The 22,557-nt window shown below is 44.6% G+C and overlaps 1 protein-coding gene across 4 annotated transcripts in view; it reads left to right on the top strand.

The window, feature by feature from the left end:
• Nucleotides 1-22,557, top strand: part of tubgcp6 (tubulin gamma complex component 6) — a 28,757-nt gene that overhangs the window by 143 nt on the left and 6,057 nt on the right. The window contains exons 1-19 of one of the 4 annotated variants that reach the window (XM_029758017.1): nucleotides 137-360; nucleotides 2,308-3,156; nucleotides 3,343-3,506; nucleotides 7,435-7,648; nucleotides 8,292-8,453; nucleotides 11,564-11,685; nucleotides 11,918-11,981; nucleotides 12,112-12,221; nucleotides 12,372-12,463; nucleotides 13,260-13,399; nucleotides 15,215-15,364; nucleotides 15,798-15,879; nucleotides 17,003-17,091; nucleotides 17,300-17,415; nucleotides 17,685-17,823; nucleotides 18,967-19,059; nucleotides 19,218-21,216; nucleotides 21,565-21,733; nucleotides 21,844-21,985. In XM_029758017.1, the coding sequence (XP_029613877.1) occupies nucleotides 2,353-3,156; nucleotides 3,343-3,506; nucleotides 7,435-7,648; nucleotides 8,292-8,453; nucleotides 11,564-11,685; nucleotides 11,918-11,981; nucleotides 12,112-12,221; nucleotides 12,372-12,463; nucleotides 13,260-13,399; nucleotides 15,215-15,364; nucleotides 15,798-15,879; nucleotides 17,003-17,091; nucleotides 17,300-17,415; nucleotides 17,685-17,823; nucleotides 18,967-19,059; nucleotides 19,218-21,216; nucleotides 21,565-21,733; nucleotides 21,844-21,985 (4,851 nt within the window). In that variant the 5' untranslated portion in view covers nucleotides 137-360; nucleotides 2,308-2,352. Of the gene's footprint in view, nucleotides 1-136; nucleotides 374-2,307; nucleotides 3,157-3,342; nucleotides 3,507-7,434; nucleotides 7,649-8,291; nucleotides 8,454-11,563; nucleotides 11,686-11,917; nucleotides 11,982-12,111; nucleotides 12,222-12,371; nucleotides 12,464-13,259; nucleotides 13,400-15,214; nucleotides 15,365-15,797; nucleotides 15,880-17,002; nucleotides 17,092-17,299; nucleotides 17,416-17,684; nucleotides 17,824-18,966; nucleotides 19,060-19,217; nucleotides 21,217-21,564; nucleotides 21,734-21,843; nucleotides 21,986-22,557 lie in introns of those variants that run through there. The other 3 variants (XM_029758016.1, XM_029758018.1, XM_029758019.1) reach the window with 3 other exon arrangements.

Raw genomic sequence — 22,557 nt, 5'->3', positions numbered from 1 at the left:
GTCTGTCAGTTGTACTTTAGCGCGCAATCACTGTTACCGGAAGTATGTCATACTAACTTACAGGAGTTAACCAATGAAATAGCCTGGTCTGGTATTTTGTCCACTCATAGGTTGAGTGGGCGGGTCAAACGTGTAGTTGAGGAGGTGGATGTACATGATACAGACAAAATAACGTACTTTTTTTTTTGGAACGTATTATGATGAGCTACAGAAAGTAGATGGCTAGTATGCATAGAGGCAAGTAACAACTATACTGGGACATCTAGCTAACTAACTTGCTAAAAACGAATGGTCCCTCGGTTACTGAACTAGCTAACAGCACCATCATCATGGAAGGAGTGGGCACAACCGAAAACCAATGTATGAGTTGAAGGTAGCTAACATTATTAGCCAGCTAGCTAGTTAGGCATTATTATGGAATACACTTTGCTAGCATGCCTATATGTAGTTGTTTTTGCCATCTCGGTGCTCACAATGTGGCTAGCTAGCTAAATGCATTTTGTTCGACGTTAACCTAGCTACCCAGGCAGCTAACGTTAGCTTGCCGTTCTGACTTGTTATACTGTGTCGTTAGAGTCGTCAGCTTACCTTGCTAGCTACCATAGCTAGCTACTAGTCAATTGTACTCTGCTAACGTTAGTTAGTTGTTGTCATTTAATTATGCAGCCTACCCACCCACAAAAACATATCTGCATTCGGAAAGTATTCGGACCCCTTCACTTTTAACACATTTTGTTACGTTACAGCCTTATTCTAAAATGGATGTAATTGTCCCCCCCCCCCCCTCAAACTAACGTTACGCACAATACCCCATAATGACAAAGCAAAAACAGGGTGAGAATGTTGGCAAATGTGTGCGTGTATATATATATCTCTATCTCTCTATCTGAAATCACATTTACACAAGTATTCAGACCCTTTACTGAGTACTTTGTTGAAGCGCCTTTGGCAGCGATTTCAGCCTTGAGTCTTCTTGAGTATGACGCTACAAGCTTGGCACACCTGTAGTGCTATTTAGGGAGTTTCACCCATTCTTCTCTGCAGATCCTTTCATGCTCTGTCAGGTTGGATGGGGAGCTATTTTCAGGTCTCTCCAGAGATGTTAGATCAGGTTCAAGTCCGGGCTCTGGCTGGGCCACTCAAGGACATTCAGAAACTTGTCCCGAAGCCACACCTGTGTTGTCTTGGCTGTGTGCATAGGGTTGTTGTCCTGTTGGAAGGTGAACTGTCGCCCCCAGTCAGAGGTCCTGAGCATTCAGGAGCAAGTGTTCATCAAGGATCTCTGTACTTTGCTCCGTTCATCTTTCCCTCGATCCTGACTAGTCTCCCAGTCCCTGCCGCTGAAAACATCCCCACAGCATGATGCTGCCACCACCATGCGTCACTGTAGGGATAGTATTGGCCAGGTGATGAGCGGTGCCTGGTTTCCTCCAGACACTTGGCATTAATGCCAAAGACCTCAATCTTTGTTTCATCAGACCAAAGAATCTTGTTTATCGTGGTCTGAGAGTCCTTTAGGTGCTTTTTGGCAAACTCCAAGCAGGCTGTCATGTTCCTTTTACTGAGGAGTGGCTTCCGCCTGGCCACTCTACCATAAAAGCCTGATCGGTGGAGTAATGTAGGGATGGTTGTCCTTCCTGAAGGTTCTCCCATCTCCACAGAGGAACTCTGGAGCTCTGTCAGAGTGACCATCGGGTTGGGGGACCTTCAATGCTGCAGACATGTTTTGGTACCCTTCCCCAGATCTGTGCCTCGACACAATCCTGTCTCAGAGCTCTTTCGGGCAATTCCTTCAACCTCATGGCTTGGATTTTGCTCTGACATGCATAGTCAACTGTGGAAGCTTATATAGACAGGTGTGTGCCTTTCCAAATCATGTCCAATCAATTGAATTTACCACAGATGGACTCTAATCAACGTGTAGAAACATCTCAAGGATGATCATGGAAATAGGATGCACCTGAGGTCAATTTCGAGTCTCATTGCAAAGGGTCTGAGTACTTATGTAAATAAAGTATTTCTGTTTTTTTAAATGTTAATACATTTGCAAACATGTCTAAACCTGTTTTTGCTTCGTCATTATGGGGTATTGTGTGTAGATTTGGGGGGGGGCTCATTTAATTCATTTTAGAATAAGGCTGTAAGGCAACAACGTGGAAAAGTGAAGGGGTCTGAATACTTTCTGAATGCTTCGGAGCTAGCTTGATTTGCAAATTATTATGTTGCACTGACTGTCAACTCACAAACTACACTACAGTATATTCAAGTGTTGTACGTTTCAAAAAATATATATATCTGTATCCATAGGTCAGAAGTAATCAATCACATCAACTGACATAACAAGCTACAACCATGTACTCCAGCCCAGACGTCTGCCTTAAATCTGGCAGTCACAACAGCAGCAGTAACAGCAACAGCATCACTGAACTCCTGGGCTCCCTGTGTGACAGCAGCCTCACTGGGGTGTCATGGAAACGTCGTGCTCTAGGAGGGGTGTCCCGAGAGGGGGTCCGCCGCACCCTCAGAAAGCGTGCCTACGGGGCCCTGCTGTCCAAAGTGTTCCAGGAGGGCTCCCCGAAAGGGTTCTTGTCAGTACCAAGTGCCACGTCCACCACCCCGCCCAGAAACAAGCTACTTATGATATCCTTTGACCTGCGAGTGGCGGGGTGCCAGGACGAGGCCGAGAGGCTGGAGGAGCAGCTGGGGAGGCTAAGTGAGGGGCCCGCATCGGGTCTGAAGGAACTGGACTCTGTGCTGGAGCTCTTGGTGCAGCTGACTGGCTCTGCACCCCCACCCCCGGCCTCCTTCAGCAGGGACTACATGCGCAGGGAGAGGCCCGTGCTGAGGAGGCCTCCACTGGGGGGGTACCAGAGTGAGGAGCTGCAGAGGTTGGAGGCCCGAGCCTGGGCCCTGATGTGTGGGGAGGAGTGGGGATCCCTGAAGGGTCTGTGTGGGACTCTGGGTCTGATGGATGCTCCTCCGGGCACAGGCCTGCTGGCACTGAGGAGGAGGTCAGACGTAGAGGAGAGGTTTGAGAAGGAGACCAGGATGTCTCTGTTTGGAGCCCTGCAGCACTCCCGTACCTCAGACCTGGACATCAGGCTCAATCTGCCTCCTGTGCCCAGCAATGCTGATGTCACTGGGCTAGCCATACGGGTAAGACTGACACTGATATGAGTGGATGTATGGCGAATTTCAGTTAATTTGGTTGAAGTGAGTGATTGTTTTTTGACAATGGTAAAACTTACTGAAATCAATATGTCAGACCAAATAGATTTGTTCTTACTGACACTGGATGATTAGTCATTATAATCAATTATCTCTTGTTGGTGCTCTAACCAGGTGCCACCTTGTTTGGACCAGTTAGAAGATGAGGGCTTCCAGTCAGCCTCCAACCTAACCCCAGACTCCCAGTCAGAGCCCAGCCCCAGCCCAGAACTTGATGTCTGGGACGCCCTGAGGACTTTTGAGCCTGGGAGACGTCGCTGCTGGGAGTCTGTTGGCTGGTAAGGGAGGGATACAAGAGTGTTTGAAAGACTGGAACATATCCCTGAGGGGAAATTCCACGGTAATGGATTACGATTTGACTCAGATTTTTCACATTAAAATGTATGCCAAACAAAAACTATTTATTTACAAGTTTAACCAACCATACAACTCTATGCGCAAGGAATACTTTCAACAATTTCCACAGAAAATGTCATAAAAATACATGTACTGGAAGAACTGTGCAGATGTAAAGTTTGGTAACAGAATTACGGTAAAATCTCCCTCAGTTTATGCAACCACGTTTTCCAAATACTCTGTTAAATATCTGTTCCGAATTAAAATAAAAAAATGTCTGCAGAAAGATTGGAGTGTCAGCTATGATATGACACCTTGAGTTTAAAAAAACAAAAACATTTTGGTTATTAAACTACTGTAGGTGAAGTGGATTTACATCAGGTAATGGAATTAGGTACACAAAAGTAGAAATATGCAATGTACTTATTTTGCATATTTGTGTATTATTCTACACACTGGTTATTTTTGTAGTGAGCTCCGCCCCCAAACAAGACCACATTTGGTGGGTCCTGAACAGACAGAATCTGACAATTCATAGACATCTATGTTCCAAAGTAGTCCTCAATTGTAAAAACAAATAACACATATAATGATTTAATAGGCAAGACACAATTACATTACATTCATTTACAGTATATTGACATCCATAAAAGTGGCACTTAAAAGCACATTTCCTTAATTTAAAAAAGCAAGCTCTTCAATGCACATAATCCCTAACCTAGGAAACAAGCTCTTCATTGCACATAATCCCTAACCTAGGAAACAAGCTCTTCATTGCACATAGTTCTATTTTGCTGCTTGTAGGCTACTGTCTGGAATTTCTCAATATATTTCTTGATGTTTAGCCTAACACGTGTGCAATGTTGTGCCAAATCAGTGATTCAGTGCATTTTTATTGGGTAAGCATTACAATAAGCCGCCTCAATATTTTCAGCCGTAGGTGGTAATATCTAGAGGTTAATCCGTCCTCAGTATTGTGAAACAATTCTAATGTTAAGGTAAGATTTTAATTGAGAAAGCTGATCTGAGTGCAGCCTTTCAATCCTATTAGCATCGATGCATGCTCCAACAACGCACTTAGCGACCGTTTTCTCTGCGCGGTGTTTTGGGAAACGTACGTTACATCAGCCTTTGTAGGAAAGATGCATCGTTAAAGCAATCGTAAGCCTAAATTACATCTCTATCAGGAAACCGGGCCCAGACTGTTGTCAGTCTTACTTTGACCACCAGATGACATGAGGAAGAAAAAAAGATAGCTGAATATAACAGTATAGCAGTTGAAGCGAGGACAGGAGCAGTAGCAACAATCTTCAACAATGTACATGCAATTGGTTGGGATGCCATTTAGTGATTACATACAGTCTTGTAGGAATTCAGTGTTAGATGATCGAGTGACGGTCTTACCTGACTTAATTAAGGTATCACTAGTCACTTTAAATAACGGCACTTTAATAATGTTTACATATCCTACATTACTCATCTCATATGTATATACTGTGTTCTATACCATCTACTGCATCTTGCTTATGCTGCACGGCCATCGCTCATCCATATATTTATATGTACATATTCTTATTCATCCCTTTGCATTTGTGTGTATAAAGTAGTTGTTGTGAATTTGTTAGATTACTTGTTAGATATTACTGCATTGTCGGAACTAGAGGCACAAGCATTTCGCTACACTCGCATTATCATCTGCTGACCATGTGTATGTGACCAATAAAATGGGATTATAAAACAGTTATAAGCTGAACATAACAGTATGCCAGTTGAAGGGAGGACGGTAGCAGGTGACCCAACTGTGGTTTGTGACTGATTTCCCATTGTAGCCAATTCACTTGCATTCATTCCGTAACATATTTTTTTAATCACATAATTCATAAACAATCTTGATATCAGTAAAAACACTGACTAATTGGTAGGTCTACCTTTACTTGTTACTTCTGTGAACTTTCATTATCCACCTCATGAGGGAAAGAAATGAGGACATATCTTAAAAGATATCTGGGTTTTTGGTAACAAGCCACAACGCAATATTTCATCAATTTACCGAAGGCAAATAATTTATCCAAAACTAAATATAAATGTTGATATTAGTTGGTGGGGGTCTTTACTTCATTATTGTGTTTTGATGTATTTCTAATACCTTTTTTAATACTTTTTCCGGTAGATGTTTAAGACCCCTTTTCCATCTGTTTGACCATAAATCAAAGCCTTTGCTTATTCCTAATTTGTATAATGGAAAATTTGTTGAAAAATCTATGCCTTCATTTCTCAAACATACACTACCGGTTAAAAGTTTTAGCACACCTACTCATTCAAGGGTTTTTCTTTATTTGTACTATTTTCTACATTGTAGAATAATAGTGAAGACATCAAAACTATGAAATAACACATATGGAATCATGTAGTAACTTTTTTTTATTTTTTTATAAATCACAATATTTTATATTTGAGATTCTTCAAATAGCTGCCCTTTGCCTTGATGACAGCTTTGCACACTCTTGACATTCTCTCAACCAGCTTCATGGGGTAGTCAACTGGAATCCATTTCAATTAACTGGTGTGCCTTCTTAAGTTAGTTTGTGGAATTTCTTTCCCTATTTGGTATATTATGGCAAGAACAGCTCAAATAAATAACGAGAAATGACAGTCCATCAAAACTTTAAGACGTGAAGGTCAGTCAAGCTCTAATGAACTTATCCTCTGCAGCAGAGGTAACTCTGGGTCGTCCTTTGCAGTCGCAAAAACCATCAAGTGCTATGATGAAATTGGCTCTCATGAGGACCGCCACAGGAAAGGACGACCCGGAGTTACCTCTGCTGTAGAGAATGCGTTCATTAGAGTTACCAGCCTTAGAAATTGCAGGCCAGATAAATGCTTCACAGAGTTCAAGTAACAGACACATCTCAACATCAACTGTTTAGAGGAGACTGTGTGAATCAGGCCTTCATGGTTGAATTGCTGCAAAGAAACCACTACTAAAGGACACCAATAAGAAGAGACTTGCTTGGGCCAAGAAACACGAGCAATGGACATTAGACTGGTGGAAATGTGTTCTTTGGTCTGGAGTCCAAATTGGAGATTTTTGGTTCCAACCGCCGTGTCTTTGTGAGATGCGGTGTGAGTGAACGGACGATCTCCGCTTGTGTATTTCTCACTGTAAAGCATGGAGGAGGAGGTGTGATGGTGTGGGGGTGCTTTGCTGGTGACACTGTCTGTGATTTATTTAGAATTCAAGGCACATTTAACCAGCATGTCTACCACAGCATTCTGCAGCGATATGCCATCCCATCTGGTTTGGGCTTAGTAAGGGTTATTTGACCAAGAAGGAGAGTGATGGAGTGCTGCATCAGATGATCTGGCCTCCACAACCTCAACCAAATTGAGATGGTTTGGAATGAGTCGTACCGCGGAGTTTAGGAAAAGAAGCCAACAAGTGCTCAGCATATGTGAGAACTCTTTCAAGAATGTTGGAAAAGTATTCCAGGTGAAGCTGGTTGAGAGAATGCCAAGAGTGTGCAAAGCTGTCATCAAGTCAAAGGGTGGCTATTTGAAGAATCTCAAATATAAACGATAGACTTTTTTTGGTTACATGATTCCATATGTGTTATGTCATAATTCTGATGTCTTCACTAATATTCTACAATGTAGAAAATAGTAAAAATAAAGAAAAACCCTTGAATGAGTAGGTGTTCTAAAACTTTTGACCAGTAGTGTAGATTCTTAGCTTTCATTTGACACCCAATTTGACACGATCCTTTGAACACATGTTGGTGCTCATGGGGTCTTTTTAGATGGAAATGGCCTAAAATGTTAGAAGAATTATTCCAGAATAATTCATCAAGCATAAACTCTTTCTCCCACCAGCCCACCAGGGAAGAGGGAATTCCCCTACCTGACGGAGGGGGGCAGGGAGGCTTTTGATCAGCTCTACAGGCTGTGGGAGGGGGAGATGAGGGTGGTCTGCTCTGCACCCCCCTCGCCCCTCCTGCCCCTGCCTCTGGACTGTCAGACCCAGCTGGTCAGTGACCTACTTAATGTATTGATTGGGGTGGCGTCTACTACCTTCCCCCTCAACCAGGTACTGTACCCCCATCACCTTAACTCTGGCAGTAGTCTGTATACTGCTTTATTTAGTTTGGTGTATATGTAATATAAATATATAGCATGTTATACAATGGGTGATTCCAGCCAGTATCTATTCTACAAGTTACCACCGGCTAAATCTATGACGTTAAAATGCCTATTTACTCTGTTCCATTTGACTGCGCAATCCACTGTCTCATCAGCCCAGCCAGGCAATTTATAAACTTGATCTCCACTATAAAAAGCATCTGGACATTTATCTAATTTCTTTTAGACTAACATTTCTTTTTCAACAGCTGAGATTTGTATATATCTTGCGGTCTGTGTCTCTGACATTTACAACATTGTTTCAATATTCAAATTCGTTCTTTAGCTGTCCCATAGTAATGAACGTGTCGGGAGGAGACAGACAGGCAGGCAGCATTTCTCAGCCAGTGGAAATCATGAATCAGCTGGCATAATTTTTATGGATATATACAAAGAAATATCAATTGAAAAAAGGTAAAACTAAACGAAGTGCAGCTAGTTTACTTTGTCTCGGGCCTACCAACACCCGTGCCAATATATCCTCCAAACACCAGCTTCATGGGCATTATCACTTAATTACATAATGGATTCCATTTGTTCTCTTTCTCCAGGTGTGTGTAAATTTTGACGTTCGACCCGGAGTGTGTGTGTCGGGAGCGTCACCGGAGAGTGTGTCTCGTTTGCTTGGCGAGCTGGCTCAGTATGGCACCCATTACCTGAGGCTCAGCCGCTTCGTTCTGCAGAGTGCCCAAAAGAGAGGCCTGGTGTTCCAGGTATGGTCCTTCAATCGTTATATACCGCCCTATCACATCTGTTATCGTGGCTCATATTCACAAAGAGTCTCAGAGTAAAAGTGCTGATCTAGGATCAGTTTAGCCTTTTAGATTATAATTACTGGATAGGGGTAATTATCTGGTGTATAAACGGTGTGGGTTTCAAGGACTTTTGAAGTAAGACATTAAGGAATAGCCATGGGTAACCCATTTTTTTTTTTTTTTTTGGTGAATTTACTTTGGTAACCAGTTTATAATAACAATAAGGAACCTCTGGGGTTTGTGGTATATGGCCAATATACCACTGCTAAGGGCTGTGTCCAGGCACTCTGCGATGCGTCATACAAAGAACAGCCCTTATCTGTGGTATATTGGCCATTTACCATCACGCCTCATTGCTTAATTGTAAGACTTGTCATAAGTATAGGGTTGCAACATTTCTGTAAAATTCCTTGTTTGAGAATTAGTTATTTCCTGCTTATTCCCTCCCAATTCCGGAAATCATCCAAATGAGGGAAAATCTGGGAATTTTGGGAAAGTTGCTGGAATTTTGCAACCATACAAGTATGTCCATGTACGTGTTTATATACAGTATGTCCATGTACACATATACACTGTACCAGTCAAACGTTTGGACACAGCTACTCATTCAAGGGTTTTTCTGTATTTTTACTGGCAGCTTCATTAAATAGTACCCGCAAAACACCAGTCTCAACATCAACACTGGCCAATAAAAAGAAAAGTTTAGATGGGCAAAAGAGCAGACACTGGACAGAGGAGTTGCCTCTTCACTGTTGACGTTGAGACTGGTGTTTTGCGGGTACTATTTAATGAAGCTGCCTGTTGAGGACTTGTGAGGTGTCTGTTTCTCAAACTAGACATTCTAATGTACTTGTCCTCTTGCTCAGTTGTGCACCGGGGCCTCCCACTCTTTCTATTCTGGTTAGAGACAGTTTGCGCTGTTCTGTGAAGGGAGTAGTACACAGCGTTGTACGAGATCTTCCGTTTCTTGGCAATTTCTCGCATGGAGTAGCCTTCATTTCTCAGAACAAGAATAGACTGGCGAGTTTCAGAAGAAAGGTCTTTGTTTCTGGCCATTTTGAGCCTGTAATCGAACCCACAAATGTTGATGCTCCAGATACTCAACTAGTCTAAAGAAGGCCAGTTTTATTGCTTCTTTAATCAGGACAACAGTTTTCAGCTGTGCTAACATAATTGCAAAAGGGTTTTCTAATGATCAATTAGCCTTTTAAAATGATAAACTTGGATTAGCTAACACAGCGTGCCATTGGAACACAGGAGTGATGGTTGTTGATAATGGGCCTCTGAACGACTAATGTAGATATTTTATGGAATATCTGCCATTTCCAGTTACAATATTCATTTACAACATTAACAATGTCTACACTGTATTTCTGATCAATTTGATATTATTTTAATGGACAAAAAAATAGATTTTCTTTCAAAAACAAGGACATTTCTAAGTGACCCCAAACTTTTGAACGGTAGTGTAGTAAAAGTGTTAAACAAATCAAGATATATTTTATATTTGAGATTCTTCAATGTAGCCACCCTTTGCCCTGATGACAGCTTTACACACTCTTGGCATTCTCTCAACCAGCTTCATGAGGAACATTTTTCCAACGGTCTTGAAGGAGTTCCCACATATGCTGGGCTCTTGTTGGCTGTTTTTCCTTCACTCTGCGGTCCAACTCATCCCAAACCATCTCAATTGGGTTGAGGTCAGGTGATTGTGGAGCACTCCATCACTCTCCTTGGTCAAATAGCCCTTATATTCAGGGAAAGAGGGGGATACAAAGTCAGTTGTACATCTGAATGCCTTCAACTGAAATGTGTCTTCCGCATTTAACCCAACCCCTCTGAATCAGAGAGGTGCGGGGGGCTGCCTTAATCGACATTCACGTCTTCGTCGCCCGGGGTACATTGGGTTAACTGCCTTGCTCAGGGGCAGAACGACGGATTTTTACCAGTTCAGGATTCGATCCAGCAACCTTTCAGTAACTGGCCCAATGCTCTAACCACTAGGCTGCCTGGAGGTGTGTTTTGGATCATTGTCCTGTTGAAAAACAAATGATAGTCCCACTAAGCGCAAACCAGATGGGATGGAGTATCGCTGCAGAATGCTGTGGTAGCCATGCTGGTTAAGTGTGCCTTGAATTCTAAATAAATCACAGACAGTATCACCAGCCAAGCACCCCCACACCATAACACCACCTCCTCCATGCTTCACGGTGGGAACCACACATGCGGAGATCATCTGTTCACTTACTCTGCGTCTCACAAAGACACATCAGTTGGAACCAAAAATCGCAAATTTGGACTCATCCAACCAAAGGACAGATTTCCACCGGTTTACTGTCCATTGCTGGTGTTTCTTGACCCAAGCAAGTGGCTTCTTCTTATTGGTGTCCTTTTAGTAGTGGTTTCTTTGCAGCAATTCAACCATGAAGGCCTGATCCACGTGGTCTCCTCTAAACAGTTGATGTTGAGATGTGTCTGTTATTTGAACTCTGTGAAGCATTTATTTGGGCTGCAATCTGAGGTGCAGTTAACTCTAATGACCTTATCCTCTGCAGCAGAGGTAACTCTGGGTCTTCCTTTCCTGTGGTGGTCCTCATGAGAGCCAGTTTCATAGCGCTTGATTGTTTTTGCGACTGCACTTGAAGAAACATTCAAAGTTCTTGAAATTTCCCGGATTGACTGACCTTCATGTCTTAAAGTAATGATGGACTGTCGTTTCTCTTTGTTTATTTGAGCTGTTTTCGCCGTAATATGGACTTGGTATTTTACCAAATAGGGCTATCTTCTGTATACCACGCATACCTTGTCACAACACAACTGATTGGCTCAAACACATTAAGAAGGAAAGAAATTCCACAAATTAACTTTTAACAAGGCTCACCTGTTAACTGAAATGCATTCCAAGAGTGTGCAAAGCTGTCATCAAGATGGCCACTTTGAAGAATCTCAAATATAAAATATATTTGATTTAACACTTTTTTGCTTACTACATGATTCCATATGTGTTATTTCAAAGTCTTCACTATTATTCTACAATGTAGAAAATGGCACTCTGTCTTTTCTCTCAGGCGTTTACAGGTGGGCTGCGTAAGTACCTGCATTACTACCGGGCCTGTGTCCTCAGCACCCCTCCCACCCTTAGCCTGCTCACCATCGGCTTCCTGTTCCGCAAGGTGGGCCGGCAGCTCAGGTAAGACCCTTACTCACAGGTCAATAACCACCATGAAATTAGGCACACAGTTCCGTAAACTTGATCATCTAACTAACACTGAAATCCTACAAGACAGTATGTAATCACTAAATGTCATTCCAACCAATTGCATGTGCATTGTTTAGGATAGTTGACCTATTTTCAATTAAATAGCTATATTTTAGGAATCTAGTGTCCCCCAGTCAGGCTCCTGTTTCTTCTGTGTTTGTAGGTATTTGTCAGAGTTGTGCTGTGTAGATGGGGCATCTGGTGTCGGCCAGGCTACCTTCCCTGTGGTAAGTTACATTACACCTCTCCGACACACCACCCTGCTTTCTGTCGGCATATTCACTCTCTGTTTGTCTCAGCCATTTAGAAGTGTATGTTCTCAATAGTTTAACTCAGCCAGTATCTTGTCTTCTTCAGGGTGTGACGCTGCTCTCCTACCTGTACAACGAGGCCCAGAGCAACTGCAGCAATGAGAACTACCCCGTGCTGCTGTCCCTGCTGAAGAGCAGCTGTGAGCCTTACACACGGTCAGTCATCCCAGCCTTTGTCTGAGACATCACACTGACAATGTCCACTGATCTGTCCCACCTATCCCACGTGGAATTTATGCTAACCTGCACCACCACAAACGCTTTTGAGATGCCTGGTTGTCCGCCTGACTGATCCTGTGTGTGTAGGTTTGTGTCAGACTGGGTGTACAGTGGAGTGTTCCGGGACGTGTACGGAGAGTTCATGATCCAGGTCAACGAAGACTACCTCAGCTTCAGAGGTCAGAACGTTACACTGCCCGATAACAGTACTCTGCATGCACAGTGTCGATTGTAGCAAACTCATCAAGCAGTTCAACCCTCTTGTGGTAAAGATGTTGGACTGACCACTCCAGGGAACCGTGGTTGATTTCAGGTTGGGCTACACTCCGAATGAGCTAATTCCCTATACCACATTCAAGGACCGACACTATCACTTTTAGATTTGCTGTAGTTTAGAGCAGGGTTTCCCAAACTCGGTCTCGGGGCCCTCCCTGGGTGCACGTTTTGCATTTGGACCAAGCACCACACAGCTGATTCAAATATCTAAGTCGTCATCAAGATTATTTGCATCAGCGGTGTAGTGCTTGGTCAAAAACCAAAACGTGCATCCAAGGAGGGCCCCAGGACCGAGTTTGGGGAACCCTGCTCTAGAGGACTATTACCTGATTTGCCACACTTCATCATGCCTGCAGGGAACCTTCCTAGTGTTTCTCACTCCTGATTTTGAAGGACACACTAATGCCACTTGCTCTATTCCAAGAGTCAGTTAGTGAAGCAATCAGTGGAGCTTGCTTGGCAATGGCAAGCTTCTTCGTTAGGGTTTCTTCATGAAATAAATCCTGGTGAATTCACGCCCCCCAGTGCTTGTATTAGGGTACACAGATCTAACCTGTTATCATTTCCTAGTAGTTTTTTCTATAGTAGGACGTAAAGACCCAACATGGAAAAACCCCTGGCCCCACTGTAATAGGGTTAGGACAAACTCCTTTCCTAGAAATTCCTGGGGTACCTCACAACCCTCCTCTCTCCCAATAGACAAGCACTTCTGGGTGCAGGGCTACACGCTGATCTCCCGTGATGTGGAGGACTGCGTGCCTGTCTTCCTCCGACACATAGCCAACGACGTGTACGTCTGCGGGAAGACCATCAACCTGCTCAAGATCTGCTGTCCCCAGGTCAGTGGTAATGGGTCATTTACACACTCATACTGTATCCTTGGCAGAGGTCGACCGATTATGATTTTTCAATGCCGATACCAATTATTGGGGGACCAGAAAAGGCCGATGCCGATTAATCTGCCTATTTATTTGTGTGTGTGTGTGTGTGTGTGTGTGTGTGTGTGTGTGTGTGTGTGTGTGTGTAATAATGACAATTACAACAATACTGAATGAACACTTTTATTTTAACTTAATATAATACATGAATAAAATCAATTTAGTCTCAATTAAATAATGAAACATGTTCAATTTGGTTTAAATAATGCATAAACACAGTGTTGGAGAAGAAAGTAAAAGTGCAATATGTGCCATGTAAGAAAGCTAACGTTTAAGTTCCTTGCTCAGAACATGAGAACATATGAAAGCTGGTGGTTCCTTTTAACATGAGTCTTCAATATTCCCAGGTAAGATGTTTTAGGTTGTAGATATTATAGGAATTATAGGACTATTTCTCTCTCTACCATTTGTATTTCATATACCTTGGACTATTGGATGTTCTTACAGGCACTTTAGTATTGCCAGCCTAATCTTGGGAATTGATAGGCTTGAAGTTATAAACAGCGCTGTGCTTCAAGCATTGCGAAGAGCTGCTGGCAAACGCAGGAAAGTGCTGTTTGAATGAATGCTTATGAGCCTGCTGCTGCTTACCACCGCTCAGTCAGACTGCTCTATCAAATATCAAATCATAAACTTAATTATAATATAATAACACACAGAAATACGAGCCTTAGTTTCCGGATTTGACCATATTAATAACCTATCATTTCGAAAAACAAAACGTTTATTCTTTCAGTGAAATACGGAACCATTCCGTATTTTATCGAACAGGTGGCATCCCTAAGTGTAAATATTGCTGTTACATTGCACAACCTTCAATGTTATGTCATAATTATGTACAATTCTGGCAAATTAATTACGATCTTTGTTAGGAATAAATGGTCTTCACACAGTTCGCAACGAGCCAGGCGGCCCAAACTGCTGCATATACCCTGACTCTGCTTGCACTGAACGCAAGAGAAGTGACACAATTTCCCTAGTTAATATTGCCTGCTAACATTAATTTATTTGAACTAAATATGCAGGTTTAACAAAATATACTTGTGTATTGATTTTAAGAAAAGCATTGATGTTAAGGTTAGGTACATTGGTGCAACGATTGTGCTTTTTTCGCAAATGCGCTTTTGTTAAATCATCACCCGTTTGGCGAAGTTGAAGTAGGCTGTGATTCGATGATAAATTAACAGGCACCGCATTGATTATATTCAACTCAGGACAAGCTAGTTAACCTAGTAATATCATCAACCATGTGTAGTTAACTAGTGATTATGTTAAGATTGATTGTTTTTTATAAGTTAAGTTTAATGCTAGCTAGCAACTTACCTTGGCTTCTTGCTGCACTCGCGTAACAGGTAGTCAGCCTGCCACACAGTCTCTTCGTGGATTGCAATGTTATCGGCCATAATCGGCGTCCAAAAATGCAGATTACCGATTGTTATGAAAACTTGAAATCGGCCCTAATTTATCGGCCATGCCAATTAATCGGTCGACCTCTAGTCCTTGGGTCAGGTAATACTAGGATGGAGTTACTTTCCCTATGGTCGGTATTGTTCTTTTTCTCTCCTAATGGTTAAAGTTTTTGGGAAGAGACTGAGCTGATCCTAGATCTGTACTTACACAGACCTCTATCCGGAGCAGCTTAGCAGCCCAAAGTTAACTCTGATCTAGGATCAGCTGTACCTGTAACTGCTCTCTGATATTTCCTCTCTACTGCAGCATTACATCTGCTGGTCGGAGCTGCCCATGCCTCGCATTGCTGTCACCTTCTCCCTGCAGGAGGTAGAGGAGATAGAGAGGGACTGTGCCGTGTACCGAGGACGCATGGAGAGGATCGCCAAGCACAGCGCTACCAGCAGGGAGGAACAGGTACCGCAGCAAATCATCAAGGACCAAGACTATCCTGAGAAATGCATGAAACTCAAACTTGAATGGAAAAAACATGTATTAATAATGCATTGGATTTTTATAGCGCTTTTCTAAACCCCAAATATGCTTTAAAGTGTAGGGCTTTGATGTTAATTGGAGATTTGTGTGAAAATGTTTGTTCTACGCTTCTCTGCTTTGGACTCAGCTTTCGATAGATAGGAGAAGAGCAAGAGAGAGGGAAGGAATGAGAGAGATGGGGAAAGTGGCAGTAATAGACCATTAAGCTGATGTACACATACTCGATTTGAAACCCTCAGTGATCTACAGTGCAAATCCTTGGCCTATTTTTCAGCTAGAGCAGAAGCGGGAGAAGATAGCAGATAGATCTCTGTTAATGATGGTCTGTGTCTGTTCTCTCTGTCTTTGTTGCTAGGCCCTGCGCACAGAGCAGGCACGCCAGGAACTGATCAATCAGGTCAGGCAGTCGGCCGCCAAGACCCTGGAGAGCATCCGCGGTGAGAGGGAAACACACAGTAACACATGCAGGGCCTAAAATTAAAACCTGCCACCTGCCAGACATGGGTAGATTTTGGCATTGGTGGGTAAGAATGTCTAAATCACCAGCCACGTTGGCGCATGGTAACACTCCGGGCTCTACAGTGTGAACATTTAATAAAAATAGTCAACAATGGATGTGATTTATAGCAAAATAAATGCAGTAGCTGTTTTCAATTTCTGCCCTTTTTGTTTCATATCTAGTAATGCTAAAAATACATCTGAATCCCACTGTGAGTGCTGAAAGATTTGTTTTTAGAAGCAATGGGCACAGGCATAAAAGTTGGTCTAATTTACTCAAACGATATACCACATTACTTCTTACTTGTAATACATTTCTAAGCATGCTCCTCCATTTTTGTGTGTTTTTGTAATTATGGCAAAACATATTTTGTATGTTAACAAATCGGAGTGGCAGGTATATATATTATTTTTAATCTACCTGCCGCATTGGCTGTTTATGGGGCGGGCAGGTAGCCTAGTGGTTAGAGCGTTGGACTAGTAACCGAAAGGTTGCTAGATCGAATCCCTGAGCTGACAAGGTAAATCTGTCGTTCTTCCCCTGAACAAGGCAGTTAACCCACTGTTCCTAGGCCGTCATTGTAAATAGGAATTTGTTCTTAATTGACTTGCCTAGTTAAACAAAGGTTAAATAAAAATTTAATTGGCTGTTTATACAAAAAAGTTAGGCCCTGAACAATGCAATACACACACTGGTACACACACGTGCAGATACAAACACCTCGCTACAACCCTGACTATACCTTACAGGATCTTTAAAACATTGCTCACAACACTGATTACACCCCAAAATAACTTGGCACATCACCCTCTATAACCCTAAGGATTCTTCACCGAAACGGCACGGAAAAGAGGGGCTGATATGAGTGAGAAAAGCTTTGAACAGCTTCCAGCACCTCAGGGTGTAAAATCTAATCATCGCTCACATAGTTTAAGAAACTGCTCATATCATTTATTACTTCAAAGATGTGCAATGGGAAGTGAATGAAGCTTGGGTCAAGTACTGTGTGTGAACTGTAGGGGGTAACCAGCCTGCTGCTCTCTCTCTCTCGCCCCCTGCAGGGCGCCAGGTGTCACAGCGTCTGGCTGAAGAGGCAAAGAAGAGGGAACGCTTTGAAGAGCTGAGACAGCACTTGGAGCAGGAACAAGAGGTGGGACAGAGAGTGAGAAAGGGAGACCAGGAAAGAGGGTTACACTTTACTCCTCAACTGTCTCCCTTTTGACCTTCATATGTTCACAAACTAAAGAAGGAAGGAATGAGAGAGAAACAAACAATTACTCTTTAACTCTGTTTTGCATCATATAAACACCAGCTAGGAACACAACATTCATGTCTGTGCATGTGTGTGAATGTTGCAGTGGCACAGTTTAGCCAGGAGGAAGGAGCAGGAGGATGAATTCAGCTTTGCCAGGGAGCTGAGAGACCGGGAGAAGCGACTACAGGCCCTGGAGGAGCAGCTGGAGATCAGAGCCAGGTCTGGCCACTAGGGCGCGCCACCACACCATACCTACATTAGACACACACAGTCACGTTACACACACACACAGCATAAATAATAGTTTTAGATTTGGTTATTATAATAAAGGTAAGAGTTGCATAAATCTTCTCCTCCTCACCACCTCTCCCTCCTCTCACCGCCTTTCTTCTCTCTCTCAAATCACAACCTTATCTTCAAGACAAGCCTGAGTAGGGTGAAACCTGACACTTAAATAACCTGAGATAACAATGCGTCCTGGTCCTCAGGAAGGAACTGATTGCCCAGTACAGCCACCTATCAGAGGAGGCAGCCAAGAGGGAGTGGCAGGCCATGTGGAGGGTTCAGCGAATGAGACTGGACGATTCCCGGGCCCAGTTCCTACTGCAAGACCAACAGGAGACTGAGGTCAGTAGTACTCTCTCTTATACACACACTGTCTCTCGAAGGAGGTTACTTCAAAGGGTGTAAATTAGAGGTCTTCACAGGTCCAAAAAGTTGGATCTATTCCGAAATGGACCGGGGACTTTCCCACCCAGACCCGATTATGCATATATACATTTTTAAGATATAGAGACCGTTTCAGAACGGACCCGAAGACAACTAGACCCGTTCCGTTATAGACCTGATTGGCTGCAGACCCGGTCCAATACGATCCGAGTGAGGGAAGCAGCAGCGAAGTCATTTAAGCTACTTTATTAACTGGAGCTGATACAGCATGAGAGAAGGGAGAGAGGTGCAGCTCTAGCAGTCGGGGGAGGGCCGTACTGTGAGCGAGTGGCTTGGGGAGCAGGGAGGGAGAGACCGCAACCGACCAAGTTATAGTAGACTAATAGCTGCCACAGCCAGGTTATTTATCATCAAATATGATTACGTAGTACCTGTCTTGACTGCATCAATCCGAAAGAAGCTAGTTAAGCTAACGTTAGCTAGCTAGGCTAATTGAGGCTGCAGTGCTTTCTGATCCTACAGTTACAAATAACACCTCCATTCAGAATATTAAGTAGCATCCTGCCTGTTGGCTCTTGGTCGTTGTAGCCTGTCCTTGTCTTTTAATGCCTGTCCTTAACTTTTAATTCTGTCATTGTAATTCCATCTTCCATGGATTAGATATCTCCTAACTTTTGCCACACGGAGCTATGACTGTAGCCTATTGCCTCTATGATGACTTACGATTGGCCAACAACAAGCTACACGCTCCACTCTTGTGAAAAGCAAGAGCAGCAGCATAAATGATACAATTTCTCTCTCTCCTGCAGCAGTCACGTTTCGATCTGTACGGGCCCTTCCGGTCAAGTCAGTTATAATTACCCATACCCGAGACCCGTGACAATAATACCAGACCCCACCCAGACCCGTGACCTTATTTACAATTGTGGTCCAGATCGGGTATTCGGGTACAGGTGGATCTGTGAAGACCACTAGTGTGAATCATGTTTGGCGGTGTGGTTTCATATGACGACGTTGATGAATATGATTGTGAAGCTGGTGTTGATTTAATATGATTGTGGTGATGATGCAGTAATGTACTATTCTTATCTAAACCCCCAGGCTATTCTGGAGAAGTATCCTGTCGGAGGGCAGAGACCCCCTCTGGAAATCCTACAGCCAGCTCCAGCTCAGACCGCTCAACCCTTAGCACAGGTGTGTAAGTGTGTGGGGTGGCGTAGCGTAGCGTCAAATAAATACAGCTTATGTAAAAGTGCCTTGCCAATCCACTCATGGAAGTGTAAGCTTGACTGAGTGTGTGTGATCTCTGCTCGGTGCCCTAACCTCGCTGTTCCTGCCCCTGTTTTGTACAGCAGTCCCTATCCCCGGAGCCCTGTGAGCAGCAGTCTGAGGAGCCAACCCAGGCCCCCCTTCACCACCAATCCACTCCCCTAGCACCCCCCACCGCGAAACTCGACCTCACCCTCGTCTCAGAGCACATCAACGCCAATGACTTCCTGCCCAAGCCGGCCGACAGCCTGCAGGTGGACCAGGCCCTACAGGAAATTGGGTCGGACCTCCCGGAGGATCCTGCACCTCATAAACCTGTAGACTATGACTTTAGCGCCCCCTACAGTCCCCTTGAGGGAGTGACGGCCCCGGCCCTGGCTAGACCTCGCTGGGGTCCTGTGGTACAGCCAGACATGGCTCACCCTCACATCCCAACCGGTCCCCCTGAGTCCACTCTAGGCATGGGGTGTGTGGTATCCGGGACTTTGGCTCTTCCGTCTCCGCTACCTGGAAGTACCTACGGCCATTCTTCAGACTCCACTATGGGTGTAGGGTGTGTGGTGTCAGGAGCTGAGGTCCTCCCCAGGCCCAGTCCTCACGGCCAGGCCTCCCAGTCTAGCATCCCCCTGGGCCAGTACTCCTCTGATGTGCCCCTGGCTCTCCACACAGCCAATGTCCACGGACACCCCTCCCAGACCACAGTGCAGCTGGCGGATGAAAGTCAGGCAAAGCAGATGGACAGCAGGCAGGAGAATACGGAAGACCCATCACCTCCTGGGGGCATGGTAAAAGAGGCTGAAGGGACTGTAGAGGCATCATGCCTGGTGGAGATGAAGCCAGCTGAGATGGAGAAACTAGATCATGTTGGAGCAGAGGAACAGATGGCTGGTTCTCTCAGGGAGGCTTCTGCCTCCTCCACCCCAGAGCAGGGCCATGACAGTGGGTATCACCCAGGACAGGCCTCCCCTTCCCTCTCTGGACCCTCCAGTGTGTCCGAGCTCCCTACTGCCAACATTCAAGGCCATGCCTCAGATGCTCATATTAAAGTCGGAGAGCACGTTTCAGATGTGGAAGCCCCTCTCCCTTCTCAAAACGTTCATGGTCACTCATCTGATGCTAACATAAAGGTAGGAGAGTTTGTTTCGGAGATGACTGCTCCTCTTCCGACCGCCAATGTTCACGGTCACGCATCTGACGCTCATATTAAAGTTGGAGAGCACGTTTCAGAAGTGGTCGCCTCCCTTTTCACCCAGAACATTCACGGTCATGCCTCGGACTCTCACATCAAGGTCGGGGAGCACATGTCAGAAGAGGTCGCCTCCATTCACACCCAAAACATTCACGGTCACTCATCTGACACTCACTTCAAGGCGGGTGAGTTTGTGTTGGACGCAGAGCCCTCCCGGCCACGCTGGAGCAAGCATGGTCACGCCTCAGACTGCACACTTCAAGTAGGCTGTGTGATGTCAGGCACAGAACCAGTACTCTCCCCTCTACCCGGTAGCACCTACGGCCATTCCTCTGAGTCCACTCTAGGTATAGGGTGTGTTGTCTCTGGGGTTGAACCCCTTCATGCTCCTCTACCTGGAAGTGACTTTGGACACGCCTCAGACTCAACCCTGGGTGGAGGGTGTGTGGTGTCGGGAACGGTAACCCTTCCTTCTCCGATACCCGGAAGTGACTACGGCCATTCGTCAGATTCAGCGATGGGCGGAGGGTGCGTGATATCTGGGATTGAACCCGTTCGCGCTCCTCTTCCCGGCAGCAACTTCGGACAGTCCTCAGACTCCACACTGGGCACAGGGTGTGTGGTGTCGGGTGTAAACCCTCTGCCCTCCCCCATCCCTGGCAGTACCTACGGCCACAGCTCAGACTCTGCCCTGGGAGGGGGCTGTAAGGTGAAGGAGACTGGTAATGAATACGACGCCAGGACCCTGGAGCAGCAGCGGCTGGCCGAGGGCATCTCGTCCTGGGCAGCGGGCTTGGCTCTGTCCCCAGGCGAGAGCTCAGAGAGGGAGTACCTCAGCTCCCTGGCTGCTCAGTACCAGGTGGAGCAGTACGAAGACTGCTACGGTCTCATGAGTGAGTCACATCAAACACACACAGGCCTGCACGTACAAATACTGTATAATGCAGTCGAGGGCACTTCACACACCCTGTGTTTGCATAGTGCACACATTCATGATAGTCCCAACACGGTAGCAGGAATAGACTGCTCTAGTCTAAAATAACTCTGTGGTACTCGATCAGTTGCACAACACTAATGTAAAGGGGCTTTTTAAGATGTCCACATGATTCATGTATAATATACCATCCAACTGAAAACACAACAATGACTGAAATGTGCAGTCAGGCAATGGTACATTAATATAACGAATGTTTGAAGTAGAATCTCACTGTATTTTTCTGTGTGCTGTGTCCCCTCCACAGCGTTGGCCCCGGAGTGTCACCCCCTGCATCAGGTGACGCGGGGCCCCTGGGGCCTCCCGGTGGACCCGTCGCTCCGCAGGGCCACAGACACCACGGTGGTGCAGCTTAGTGGGATGGTCTCCCTGCCCGTCCTCATGAAGCACTCTGTCACCACCCCACTCATCACACAGTGAGTGTGTGTTCCTTTTTAGGGAAGAAGGAGTCCACGTCTCTCTATTTGTATGCCTATCACTGACTGTTTGGTACTTCTGTTAACCCCCCCTTCTCTCTGTCTCTCAGTGTATCCTTGGTGAACAAGGCGGTGGTGGACTACTACTTCGTAGAGCTTGGAGTAGAGAGGCATTTTGAGGCCCTCAGGCACTTCCTGCTCATGGAGGACGGGGAGTTTGCCCAGTCTCTCAGTGACCTGATCTTTGAAAAGGTGAAACGGCGCTATGGGAGTAGTCTTACCTACAGTGCCTTCCGAAAGTATTCATACCCCTTGACCTACTCCAATTTTTGTTACAGCCTGAATTCAGAATCATTAAATATATATAATTTTTCTCACCCATCTACACACTACCCTATAATGACAAAGTGAAACATTTCTAAAAACATGTTTTGCTAATTTATTTAATATATCTCATTTACATAAGTATTCACTCCCCTGAGTCAATACTTTATGGAAGCAACTTTGACATTGGTTACAGCTGTGAATCTTTCTGGGTAAGTGTCTAAGAGCTTTCCATACCTGGATTGTGCAACATTTGACCATTATTCTTTTCAAAACTGTAACTTGGCCACTCAGGAACATTCACTGTCTGCTTGGTAAGCAACTCCAGTGTAGATTTGGTCTTGTGTTTTAGGCCGTTGTCCTGCTGAAAAAACAGGTTTTCCTCTAGGATTTTGCCTGTGCTTCCCTCCATTCTGTTTCTTTTTATCCTGAAAAACTCCCCAGTTCTTAATGATTACAAGCATAACCAATAACATGATGCTGCCACCACCATGCTTGGA

The sequence above is a fragment of the Salmo trutta genome, chromosome 7 (assembly GCF_901001165.1).
Source record: "Salmo trutta chromosome 7, fSalTru1.1, whole genome shotgun sequence".
NCBI lineage: Eukaryota > Metazoa > Chordata > Actinopteri > Salmoniformes > Salmonidae > Salmo > Salmo trutta.
Note: the sequence above shows the minus strand (reverse complement) of the source record. Positions and strands in the feature narration are given on the sequence as shown.